We start from the raw sequence: 13844 nt of genomic DNA, 5'->3' as shown, positions 1-13844 counted from the left end.
GGATGTCTATTTCTTTCCCAAGATATGGAAAAATTTAAGCTATTATTTAACTGAATTAAGTTTTCTGTACCTTTAGCTTATAATTCAACTCCCTCATTTATTCTGATTATATACATTTCATTGCTTTACTGGTGTCTTTTAGATTTGTGTTCTATTCTAACTTTTTCATTATTACCTGAATGTGATGATTTATCAACATTGTCTTTTTTTTTTTTTTTTTAAAGACAGAGTCTCACTATGCAGTTTGGGCTGGCCTTGTGCCCACTTTTGTAGCTCCTAGTCTGGTCTGGAACTCACAGCGATCCTCCTGTCTCAACCTCCTGAGTACTGAGATTACAAGTGAGCACCACCATGCCGGACACGGCATGCCCTGGGATCTGGGGCCAAGATGGCGCCACTGGTGGGTTGGGCACCAATACAGCATGTGGGGCTGGGGATTGAACTCTACACCTTGTGCTTGCTTGGTAGGTGTTGATTGCCTCTGAGCTGTCTCCCCAGCCCCCACCATTGTCTCCAAGCTCTGATAATCTTTTTTTTTCATTCAATCCAGTCTTGGTGAAGTTTTAAATTGATTTTTTTTTTAACTTACTGAACTTTTCATTTTCATTTTTTCTTCTTTTTCAGAATCTGTCTCTTTATTGAATTGCTCTTTAGTATCCTGCATTATATTTCTTCATTTATTCATGTTTATATGTATTTTTTTAATTTATTAGTCATTCGTTTGATTTATTTGGCAAGCCTCTCATCACTTTGATATAACTGGAATCAGTTACTTGAGTATTAAGTTTTAGGGGTATCATGTTGTCTTATTTTTCATTATTTCTTGTATTTCTATGTTGAGATGTCTGTATCCATTAGGATGGATATTTCTATCAGAAACATTTGTGCTAGGGTTTTAGTGAATAGCCATCTCTGGATGTGCCCTTGGATATTGTTTTTTGTTTTTTTTTTTTCGTTTTTTGTAATGTTGAACTTAATTTGAAATAGATTTTTGTAAGTTAGTTTTGTAATTCAGTTTTACTGTGGGTTTTTGGACTGTGATGAACGAGTTTTGAAACAGTGTTTGGACTTAAAGGTCCCATATTTTCTGTCAGTCTGATACAAGTGAAGTTCCTCTGGTAGCTCAGACAGGTGTGCTGTAGGCAGAATAGTAAATGGAGTATATCTCTGGTTTCTCTTCCAGTCCTGTCAGCAGTGCATGATCTGAAAAGTATTGGAGTGGCCTTTGCTGGGATCCCTCATGTGTGCAGTGTGCACAGCAGTTGTGTTAGTTCTCCGTGCTGTTGTTAAGGGGGTGGCTATTCAGGAACACAACTCCAGCTCCACCTAGCTTTGATGACATGGGATCATGTTGTTAGCTGTAGCTATTCTCTTCCCATTTGTAAGTTGAAGTGTCTGCCACGCTTCAAGCAGCTGTAGGTTGTGGCTAGAACAAATACAATTCCAGCTGGCGAGGGTTGTTGCTCAGTGGCAGAGCATCCACTCAGTGTGCCTGAGGTGCCTCACTCCATCCCCAGCATGGAACACAAAAGATGAGAACCACAACATAAAAGCAAATCACGTCCTGAAAGATAGTAATAACTAATTAAAAAACCACTGCAGCACCAATGACAATAGGAAAAAAAGGATTAGAATAAAGTTAAAAGTCAAACATAATTAAAGTAAGGCTTGTAAGAAGAGAACATGGATGAGGAAAGTAAAAGAGGGAGAGGAAAAGGAATTTTAAAAAGGGAAAAATTAGAAAAAATCCAATTAAAGAATAAAAATAAACTATGGAGGGGGAGTGGGTTGTAGCAGAAAATAGTTGTGGTTCCTTTCAGCTCTGTCTATTGTTTCCTGTCTGGAAGATTACTGGATGTTGACTACAGTAGGGCTGTGATTGATCTCCAAGATTTTTGTATGTGTGCAACTGGGAGTATGGCATATGTCCAAGCTGTGGTGTATCCCTAGAGACAAACTACCAAGTTGTTCCATGGAGCAACAGCCAGGATATCAAATAAATTGGCAGTTTCAGTCTTGTCCCCCTCAGACCTGGCCCCATGTGAAGCCGCATGTGATTCGTGTCTTTCTTACAGTGATCGGGTGTGGGCCACTGAACCCTGCAGTTCCCTCTCAGTCACAGCTCTTATTTTCCACTGCTCAGCCCCATCCAGCAATTGTGACAGACACTTCCTCCATCTACAACTTTCTCTTAAGGCCACCCCCCATCCAGTCCTGCCACAGGGCAACCCATTGGCTTCTGGATTGTGATTGTTCTGATACACAGGGAAGTCTAGCTAATAACAGGGTCCTTTCCACAATGCCTCCTGGGTTATAGCAGTAAGTGGTCACTAAATCATGTAGAGTAATAAATTTCTAAAGCGTGCTTGCCCCTTTCAGACCAAATCTGCAAAGTGGCTAGAAGGCTGGTAAGAACTGTGGGATTTCTCCTTCATTTAGGACTGGTGCAGGGCTGGACTGCTGTTATCAGGGTTGCCTGCACTCACCAGCATAACTCTTTCTAGAATGGCCTTCAAAATATTTTGGAATCCTGGTTTGTTGGTCATAAATTTCCTCAAATGTTCTGTATCGTGGAAGTATCTTATTTTTCCTTCAGTTTTGAAAGATAATTTTGTGGCATACATCAATCTGGGTTGAAGGTTGTTCTCCTTTAGGATTTGAAATACTTCACTCCAAGCTCTCCTTGACATGAGAGTTTGTATACTGAGAAGTTAGCTGTGATTCTGGTGGACTTTCCTTTATAGGTGATTTGTTTTTTTTCCCTAACAGCTTTTAATATTCTGTTCTTGTGTTGAATTTCTGGCATCTTTTTTTAAAATTTAATTTTAAATTATTTTGAAGAATAAAAACAGAAGCAAAAACAAATAGAAAAAAATGACAGAAACAGGGTAACATATAACAATACATATGTTACAGATTTTCAAAACAGGAATAGCTAACAGTGGTTGTTATATTACCTATTTTTAGCATCAAATTTGTTGCTGAGATTAATAGATATAGTTATGCAAGATTGGACAAATAATTGAGTATTAACACTTGCTTTCAAGAAATCTTAATTTTTTTGGACTATGATAGGATTTTTTTGATCATGGCTAATTGGAGTTCTATATCCCTCACTTATCCGTATGTCAGTATTCTGGGTTTTCTTCAGATCATATAAATCTTTTGCTTTTTACTTATTTGTATGTCAAATTCTATTTCTCTACCAAGGAAGTTTCCTGTCATGCCATCTGTGAATAGTTTTTGTTTACTTTGTGCTATCTCCTGTTTTTTTTTTTTATTGACTCCAGTCTATCTTAAGTTATTCTTGCTTCATCTAGCAGCTGCTGTACTGATTTCTCATTGTCCCTTTCTATTTTTAAGAAAATTTTTTTCATGATTACTAACCACAGCCTGTCTTCTGTATCTGAGATCCTGTCCTTACATTGACTTGATCTGCTACAGGTACTTTCAATGGAATTTTTATTCTCCTGGATATCTATTTGAATCTGCCTTATAGATTCCATTTCTTTCCTGTGCTGAGCATCGCTTCCATACTTTTTCTAAGCTTTTCTACTTTTTTGTCTGTATGTGCTCTGGAGTTATTAAGCATAGTTTTCATTGTGGACACCATCTCTGCAGTTATCTGGGAAATTATTTCTGATTTGACTTTTTTCTAGAGCCTCATTTAGTTGCTTTATTGTTACCAATTCAAAGAAGTCAGGTGGGTAGCTTTCTGATTGTCCCACCTCATTATCTCCTAGATTTGCCTTTGGTGAATTGGATGTATCTTGTTTAAGTGTCTTCTCATTTTCTTTTCTTTCTTTTTTAAGTTTAATTCCTGGGATGATGATGTAAATTGCCTGTGGAGGATTGCTTTATTGCTAGTATACAGAATCCTTAGGAAATGTCTACTTCTCTGAGGTGTCTTTCAGGTATGGCTTGTTTTGGGGTTTTGAGTCTGTTGCAAGATCCTACCTCTTCAGTTAGTTGGGGATGAGGAGTTGCATGTTTGGCCCAGCCCCTGGTTCTTTGACACTGTGCCACCATATTTTTCAGTGACCTTTAGTTAATCTCAGTCTTGGAAAACCAGGAAGAACACCTGTTTACAATGATTATGTCACTTTTGGCTGTAGTGGTGCCATCAGCAATGACAGTGGCATTAAACACAGCATAGAAAATGACAAATTGAGCTAACCATTAGATTTGTGGTTATATATAAAAAAAATCTACAACCAGAAAATTATATTCAGTATACAAGTCCTTAATATGTCCGCTTTCCTGGGCCAGCCAAATATCTCAGCAGATTAAATAAAGTGTCTGCAAGCAGGCGCAGGGGCCAGGGGTTCAATCCCCGTGCCTTCGGTGCCATCCCCACCCCTGGAGCATGCTGAGATGGCAATTGAGACTGGGCGTGGTGGCCCGTGCCTATAATCCCAGCTCTTGGGAGGCTGTAAACAGACGGATCACTACGAGTCTGGTCTAGTACCAAGACCCTGAACACCCAGTTGACCCTTCCCTAAAATAAAAAAATAAAAATAAAAAAGCCAACTTTCCTCTTAGGGGTTAAAATTTAAAATGGGTTCGGGATAAAATAGAGAACTGGAAGAAGAGGAAGAGATTAGAAGTAAGGCTGGAGGACAAAAGGGGATCATGCTAACTTTGGGAAACTGGTGCAGAAGACTAGAGAGAAACCAGAGCAGAACCGGAAGTATAAAAAGGCTACAAATCACGTTCACACATATAAAAATAAATAATGAAGGAGGAAAATAACAAAACAAAACGACAATAAAAATGAAGGGGGGGAATGGAAAAAGTCCCCTTCCAGTTATATCTGTGCTGTTGGTGACAGACACTGTGGAGACAGAGTCCAGATCTGTGTTGATTTATCGCAGCAAGCCAGCAGTAACTTTTAGGCAGGGTCATGGATAATCTCAGCAAGCCTGCACCTTCTAGCCAAGACCACATTTATTCAGCCTGCAGGCTTCAGTGCACCTTCATGGGCCTGAGCCCAGCTGGGCTAAATGGAGTCAGCAGCCACTGAGTTCTGAGCTCAATTGGCCTCACTCCAAGATGGCTCCTGGCCAGTCACTTCTTCACTGAAGTTTCTCTCTGCACTCTCTGTGGGCTTCAGTTTGCACTTCAGATTCTTCCTGGATCTGGGGTATCTACTTCCCAATTCTTTGTCTTCCTCATGTTGCTATAGTCCAGCATCTGGACAGCAACTCTCAGAGAGGCTCTTTCTCTGCTGCTCACTGCTCTGCCATTTTGGTGCTCTTCTCCAGAGTACAATATGCTTGTACTTTAGGGCTTCCTACCTGCCCGAACTGGGGAGTCTGAGTTCAAGTTGCCATTTGTCTTTTACTTCTCTCTGAGTTGCATTTCTCCTTTTCTGCACAACTTAGTGATTCCATCCCTTCTTCATTGGTTCCAAAAGTTCTTCCTCATTCTCTCCTTGGAATAGTTTTCCCTTTATTGCCCTGACACTTTCCATTGCCCATCTCCTAGGAGCTTACATCTAACTCATCTAGGAGTTGTCCTCACTGATCATCTCTAAAACTGAGTCAATCCTCAATAATTTTTTTGTATATATATTTTTCAAGGAATAATGGCAGAAGAAAAAGGTGTGCCTTTCAAAACATGTTACCAGGGTGCAAAAGAGTTACTAAAATGTACACATAAAATTGTATTAGGAAGTATTGTATTTAATTCCAAAGATAAATAATGTATTTTATAATAGCTTTTCTGGTTATATTTCATATTTTCTGATTATATTTTCCATATTAGTCACTTTGGAATACATTTACAGAATATATACTTATATTATTCATGAGTTTAGTCCTGCCTTTTAATAGACCAGTTTTTAGGCAGGTTTTAATTTCTTTGTAATTTTTTCAAATGATTCAAAGCCTTGTCTGTGGAGTCAGATTTTCTATGCAGATTTGTACAACTATGTACCATCGACTGATTATTGATCCTCTTTGAGCCAGTTTTACTTTGCTTTCCTAAAAAGTGGTGGTAATTATAGCACTAACATTAGGAGGGCTATTTTTAGAATTAAACGATTATATGTTTTATATACTAAAGAGGATTTCTAGACAGTTTTTGTTTTTGGGTTTTGTGTGTGTGTGTGTTTTTGGTCTAAGTAGTTTGAAGAATGGAGTTGCCATTCATGGAGGTGGGGAGGATACTGGTAGAGTACAGTAGGGGTGGCTGGTCAGCAGACGAGCGTCTGCGCAGTGAAATACTGCTGGAGATGCCAAATGGTGAAGTAACTGTCCCTCCTCTCTGTTCCTATTGATGCACGATTGAGTCAGGCTTGCATTTTAAACATTTTATATATATTTTTAAGTGGTGAGTTACAATGGTAGGCAAGATTATATAATTGTGTTAGTCACAGTCTTGATACTTGTACAAAACATCTGACCCCCACAACTTAGAGGAGAGGCTCATTCTGGCCCACAGTTTTCCTCCATGGCTGGCTGTCTCCAGGGCTGAAACAGCATGGAAGAAGGACAGGTGGGGCAGGTGCTCAGACATGGCATACAGGACGCAGAGAGTAATAGCGTCAATGTATTGTATTTGTCTTTTCTCAGGTTATTTTGTCTCTTAAGTTTCATCCTCTTCAGAGATCAGAATTCTTAATTTTTATTATGTGCTCTGAGGCCCATAGTACTTAAAGCATATACACCTTAGAGGCCTTAGAGAAAAGAAACACTTAAGGATGAGGATGTAAGTTCATCTCTAAGATGTTAGGGAACAACTGAAGTGCTTGTATTTGTGCCTTTTCTGTGATTTTATTTGGCAAGAATCTATAGGGCATCCCTGCCTGGGAAGATGGAGACACAGAGCAATCCTAAGGAAGCTTTTGCCCCACCCCTAAGCCATATAATAACTCAAACAGACTATTTTCAATTTCCACTGTATGCCCTCTATGAAGGAAAAGCTCTTACCCTGAACTTTATTGGGCATCCTACATAAATGTTTATGTGTGTGCATTTTGCCCCTTAAAATCCATAGGGGCGGGCCAGAGAGATAGCTCAGTAGTCTAAGCACCTGCCTGGCAAGTGCAAGGACCCAGGTTCAAACCCCAGCACTGGATGCCATGCTTTCCCGATGCCATGCAGGCCATCAAAACTGGGTGTGGTGGTGCATACCTGTAATCCCAGCACTGGGGAGGCTGAGACAGGAGGATCACTATGAGACGGAGCTGCATAGCAAGACCTTGTACCAAATAAATAGATAAATCTTTTTAAAAAGTACACAGGATTTTAAGACTATGAAGTGTCTACAACTCAAAGAATTGAAGGACTGTGTAAAGTATGCTGATATTGTAGGTTTTAACTGAGACCACTTATGTCAGTAACCTTTACTGTACCTTTCTGTGTTTGGGCTTAATCCATTAACAAACCTTGTCAGCAAAGACACTGTTCGCAGAGGATGAAAGGATGCTTCAACAACAAATGCTTGGAGTGTGAATAAAACAACTGGCACAGATTTCCTAATGACAAAGTGATTTGAAGTTTAATTAGAAGATGCTGATTCTTCTTCTGGTGATGCTGTTGTTTAATTTCTAACTTTTATGTGAATAGCTACAAATCTGAATCAAGGACAATGACAGTGAAAAAGAGGAACCTAAGTGGGAATCTCGTTCTCCAGCAAATTGCAGCTCTAAAGCCTTTATTCTTCCCTATGAGTTAAAAATAATGACCACCAGAGTTAAACTTTTTTCTGCCACCTCTTTTTTTCTCTCATTCAGACCAATAAAATTGGCTATCCATGCTGTTACCCTCTTAATTTTCACTTCTCATGGTTATTTAATAGCCCCCATTAGCTTCTGCAACTTTCACATCAAAAGGGAGAAAAATAAAGATTTGCTTCAAAAAGGAGTTACGGTTATGGACACGGCATTTAAAGGACTATGTCTAAATCTGGATGGAAAGTCAGATGCCTTAAAAATTGAGTGATAATCATAGTTTAAACAAAATTCTCATTGCAGGAACCTTGTTAGGTTCTCATGAGCAATTTTCTAGTCATACCACCATAAAAGGGACCCATTGCACATGTTTCACAAAGTTACCAAATTTAATAAAAGGAGACACATCCACTGTACAACTGAATTTTTAAAAATGGACATATTTTACCATGACCTGTATAAATTATAAGATTCAAAGCTGAGGAGTAAATACACTACAAAGCATTATGCATGTAGGTAATGACTTGGATAGGAATCTGGAAAGTGCTACAAAAATACATATAAACAAAATAATTTTCCTTTTTCATAAATCTACAAGGTATTAAATTAAAAATATTTACATAATTTTATACTAGATATGTGAAAACTATACCATGTTAGAACAATCTCGTTCCAAAGTTTGAAACATAGTTCTGTCAAATAAAAATATTCTTCATACAATGTATGAATTTATCAATAACTTTCTTGGTATTAAGTTGTTCTTCACGTGACAGATGAGGAATCCTCTAAATTGTATTTTGATTAGAATTTCGTTTCAATTGGTACCTGAAAGAAGATGGAAATTTCTTGTTTAAAAAGATTTGTTATATCCCTTTCAATAATCATGTCCTAGGAGATAGAATTTATTAGAGTCATCAACAAATCTTTTGTTTGAATTTTAATAAGACATTTTCCATTGCTACTTAGCACAGATCCATGAGTTATCATATTTAATGTGTGTGTTTGAAGGGCCTAATTAAACAACATAAAAGCCTATGTGTTGTAGCATTGGGTTTCTTCACATATCTCTCAAGTCCATACAAGCTCCAAGAGCCACTTGTGCTGACCAGGCACATTCAGCTTTTCCTTCCAGTTACTACAGTAGCCTGTTCCCAACTGTGGACTTTTTTTTTTTTTTTTTTTTTTTGTATTTTTAGGGAAGGGTCTACAGGGCGTTCAGGGTCTCACTACTAGGTAGGACTCATACTGATCCACCTGTTTACAGCCTTCCAAGAGCTGGGATTACAGGCACGCGCCCCCATGCTCAGTCTCAATTGCAGTCTCAGTGCACCCCAGGGGCGGGGCTGGCACAGCAGGCCCCAGGGATCTAACTGACTGTGGTCTTATAGCCAGGAGCTGGTGTTATGGTTCTTTCTTCAAGATGAAGAAGCTAAGCTATAGCATGGTGCTGCCTATGTTCTGTCAGTTTTGGTTGTAAAGCTTGGATCAGACATCAAATTTAAGTGCTGTTCTCATGCTTTATTCCCTAGCACTTGGTACCCATTCTAAATCCAGGTGCTGGGGACAGGGTTTCTGATATGAAGTTTTTTAAAAAACAGGTTACTCAGGTTTCTCTGGAAACCCTGCTGGGAAGCAGTATCACAGTATTTCTATGGTCTATCTAACCTTCTGAAAGGATCCTTTCATTTGACCTTTGCTACTTGACATCACTCTTTGGTCTGGGGTTATCTTGTGGCCGGCCTGCCTGCCTGCCTGCCTGCCTTTCTTTCCTTCCTTTTCCTTCCTTCCCCCCCCCCCCCTTACTCCTCTCTCTTTCTTCTCCTCTCCCTTTCCCTTCCCTTCCCTCCCTTCTCTTTCCTCCTTCTTTCCCTTATCTCCCTTCCTTTTTATGCTACTGGGGATTTAAAACAAGAGCTTTGCATTGATGCACATGTCCAATTCATTTATTTGTTTGTTTATATTTTGAGACAGGGGCTTGCTATGCTGTCTGGGCTGAGTTCCAATTTGAAACCCTCCTGCCTCTGCCTCCCACAGTGCTTGGATTACATGTGTATGTTACCATGCCTATTTTTTCTTTATTTCTAATCTACATTCCTTTTTATTGTTCTTAGATCTTCCTTCAATTAAGAAAAAATACCATTAACCAACTTCAATCCTTGAAGGCAGTCAGTAAATTTCTAGGACTCTCAGTCTATTAGTTTTTCATGGAAGGCTAGAGGTGGTTGGTATACTCTAGTGAACAGAACACAGGTCTTGTCATCAGATCTCAATTCATATTCTGCTGCAATCAATTGATGCATAATCTCAAGCAAATTAATTCAGTTTTCTGAGCCTCTTGCCCTTCAACAGAAACCCATTTTGATTTGAGATTCTGCCCTTCCCAAATGAAAGACATTGTCTTAAAGACTGAATGTTCTAGAAATGAGTGTTCTAGAATGAAATGAAACTATCCAGTTAAATGATTAACCGTTGACTGGTTTTACTGAGGAAGGAAAGGAATTTAACTGTATGCTGAGCTGGTGTTTACTAGGGATTTCCCAGGCAGCAGGACATAGGGAGGTGCATGTTAGTTTCTCAGCTGCATTACTGATTCACCTGCAAATGGATTTTTTTCTTTTATGGGTATGCTTATTTTCCTCAACTCCTTAAGAGATCAAATAGCACTGTTTCAGTTTTCTAGGGGTAAGACATAGGGGCTCAAACAAATACTAAGCTTTCTCTAACATGCTGGAGGACGCCTGACAACTGTTAAATTTGTTTTTAACTGTGATGTCTGGATGAAGATAAGCCTGTTGAAAAATCTTACCTGATGCTCTCGATTACGTAATCCTCCATTTGTATTTATGGTGAAGTCAAATTTTGTTTCTTTTTGCTAAAGAAAGAGGATGAAAACACGGATGAGGAATCAATTTTCTAAACTGTTGAAATACAAAGGAAACTTGAAGCGAAGCAGATTATTATAAACACGAATATCATCAAAGAGGTGGTACCTGAGTGGGATTAAACTTTGAAGTACTGTAATCTTTCTTCATCAAAACATGCAAGACAGCATCATGGATTGTTAAGAAAAATATTGAGTCTTTGACTTCATCATCAAAAAATTGACACCGAGTAAGCTTCTCTATGAAATCATCTGCAGGGAAAAAGGAGCTGTAAGACTTAGGAAGGAAGGGCCAGCCAGATAGCTCAGCAGATTAAAGCACCTGCTTAGGCAGACACAGGGGCTGGGGGTTCAATCCCCAGCCTGCTGTGCAGCCCTGTCCCTGAGGCACGCTGAGACAGGGTGTGGTGGTGCACACCTAAATCCCAACACTTGGTAGGTTAAAAAACAGGAAGGATCACTATAAGTCTGATCTGTGTAGTGAGACCCTGTAGACCCAGTACTAAATACATTAAAAAAAAAAAAGGATGGAGTAATTTTTTGGTCACAGATGTCTTTGAAGATGGTAATTAGAAATCACATTTGCAAATGTGCATTTCATCAATTTGTGGCAAAGTACCTGTGGGTTACAATGGAGCAATACCTATGCGCAATATCTTCTGGAATGAAAGGAGGTCTCTCTAATAAATATACATATGTAATTATCTAATGTGACAAGGAAAAGGTTCTAATGAAAAAGCCTTAACTACTACTTAGAAGAAAATTGGTCAGTTTTCATTTAACCAGGAGCATAGTGAGTTAATCTTCCTACTTCATGACTGCAACATCAAGCATGACTTATGCTTAATATTGGGATTCTTCCCAAATTGAAGCATGCTTTAAGATCATTGATATGCTGTAATTTTTGACTACCAGACCTTTTTTTTTTAACCAGTTACTTCACTGTAGTTCATTTTCCCAAAACTGCTGGATTTTATCAGAGAACATCTTCCTATAGGCACTGACAAGCACTCATTTGTTTGCACACATCATTCAACCAAATATGACTCCATGTGGACTGTATGCAAAGTTCTAATTCAATAATAAAAAGGTCAAAAGGGAAATTAAAACTGAATCTCCTTGTGGTGGATATCTGGGAAGGTTTGACTGAGCAGATAGTATTTCACAGTGCCTAGGGTCTGCAGAAAGGTAGAGGAAGAGAAGGAATAAAAGCATGGAGGTGCTTGAGGCTGTTCACAGGCTTCCAACAGACGGATGGCCAAGAGAAGAGGAACAGAAAGGAAAGTGATGATGTCGGCTTGATGGGGAGGGATGCCAGGCAGCCAAGGTGACAGGAAATAGGCACTTTCAAAAGTGTCTGGGATGGCCTGGTGTGGAGGTACATGCTGGTAATCTCAGCACTTGGGAAGCTGAGGCAGGAGGATCATTGTGAGTTCAAGGCTGGACTAGAACATACAGTGAGACCTTGTCTTGAAGAGAAAAGGAAGAAATAAGATCCATTTGGGATGATGAGTGGGGAAGAAATAAAGTTGTTCAACAGAATATTTGAAATTGTGAGCAACTCAACATTCTAGCGCATCTTTAGATTTTAGCGATAGGAGCCAGTAGAGGAGAGATTGAAGATACCAACTCCTGCCTCTTGACAGACTTGTGTACCTATTGTCACTGCTCCCTAAAGTGCTCTCTCTCTCTTAAGACATTGTGCAAGTTGACTCCCGCACTTCACTCATCTCCACTCACACACACCACTTCCTGGACATCCCTAGTTCTAGTCCAAAGTCACACCACCATGCCATCTCTTTTAACCTCTTTGTTCATCAAGGCATGTTTGAAATATGGTTTTATTTGCTTATTGCACAGCACCTTTCCTGAGTGACTGTGAACTTCCTGAGGGCAAGAGCCTCGTCATCCACTGTTGTATCCTCACCCAGAACAGTGCCTGACGATAGGTGCTAAAAAGTCTTTACTTGTCTGTCATGTCCTTGGAACTGAGCAAGAGACAGGGAAGAAAGCAAACAAGAATAATCTCTGTCCTGGAAGAGATGATATTCACTCAAGAACACACAGTGAACTGCAGAAGAATGTGATAGGTGTGTATTCTACAAATGCAAATGGTTTTGAAGACCCAGTGCTCTGCCTGAGGAAGGAGGGAGGTGTTCACAGTTCTTGTTGGAAAAAATTGTTGAAGACATTTTCTAGTTAGAAAAGTGAGATGTGAGGTTATTCCATGAACAGACAAGGACACTCTGTGGTTAGAATGGCCTTCCAGGGACCCAGGTGACAAAGAACAAAGAAAGGTCTGGAACACTGAGAGCAAGAGACTGAAACAAAAGAGAAATATTTGTAGAGACTAACTATAAAAGGATGAAGACAAAAAGGAATTAAAATAGTTCTGGGGTTTCTATTTGGGCAATAGAATGAGTAGTGATGGAAGGATTCCATCATTATGGGAAAGGAGAAGAGGAGGTTCTTAAGGTGTGAGGGTCTCATAGCTTTGAATGTGTGCATCTGAGGGGCTGGGGCATCCAGACAATTGAATGCATGGGTCTGCAGCTCAGAAGAAAGGTCTGGGCTGAAGTTATAATTTGAGAAATCATTAAGATGTAAATATGTCTGATATGTAGGAGACTGATTAGAAGGAGTCCATAGAACTGTAGAATTTAAAGTTGAATCCAAAGGAATATTTCCTGCTAAGGGGTGGGAGAGGAGCCAGTGTCAGAAACTGAGAATCAGAAGGCAGAGATGAATCAAAGAGATGGGCATGTGCAAGTCAGGGAGGGGGAGGGTCTCCAAAACAAGACCTAAAACCAGGTTGGGTGGTGCACACCTCTAATCCCAGCACTCTGGGAGCCTGGGACAGGAGAATTGAAAGTTTGACCCCACCACAGGAATGTAGTGGCTTAATGAGACCTTATCTCAAAATTGTAAAAATTGATTTAATTTTTTTAAAGGGTTGAGGATGTGGCACAGTGGAAAGGCCCTGGATTCAATCTCTAGTACTGCAAAAAGAAAAAATAAAAGAGAAACATGTTTTAAAAAGACCAGATACTCAAGTAGACTCACATGGGAGGAGACAGAGAAATAGATGGTTAATTCTGACACATTGGCCACCACTGAGAAGCATGGCAGTGGTGGACTCACCAATAAGGTGAGGCGAAAGCCAAGTTGTTAGGATCTGAGGAATGCAAGAGAGGGTAGGAAGAGACACAGAAAAACAAGACTGCTTCTTCATGTTCAAATTGAACAACAGTTAACATATTCACTCTTGCTGCTTACGAAATTCAAATC

General features: G+C 39.5%; 1 protein-coding gene across 1 annotated transcript in view; it reads right to left on the bottom strand.

The window, feature by feature from the left end:
• Positions 1-8045: 8045 nt before the first annotated feature.
• The window catches only part of Slc26a3 (solute carrier family 26 member 3), a 30370-nt gene continuing 24571 nt past the window's right edge, over positions 8046-13844 (bottom strand). Inside the window, exons 18-20 of the mRNA XM_004634978.2 lie at positions 10666-10808; positions 10482-10547; positions 8046-8500 (exon numbers count right to left, since the gene is read on the bottom strand). Of these exons, the coding sequence (XP_004635035.1) occupies positions 8477-8500; positions 10482-10547; positions 10666-10808 (233 nt within the window). The 3' untranslated portion in view covers positions 8046-8476. The remainder of the gene's footprint in view (positions 8501-10481; positions 10548-10665; positions 10809-13844) is intronic.

The sequence above is a fragment of the Octodon degus genome, unplaced genomic scaffold (assembly GCF_000260255.1).
Source record: "Octodon degus isolate 3935 unplaced genomic scaffold, OctDeg1.0 scaffold00068, whole genome shotgun sequence".
Taxonomy (NCBI): Eukaryota; Metazoa; Chordata; class Mammalia; order Rodentia; family Octodontidae; genus Octodon; species Octodon degus.
This window is presented reverse-complemented; position numbering and strand designations above follow the sequence as displayed.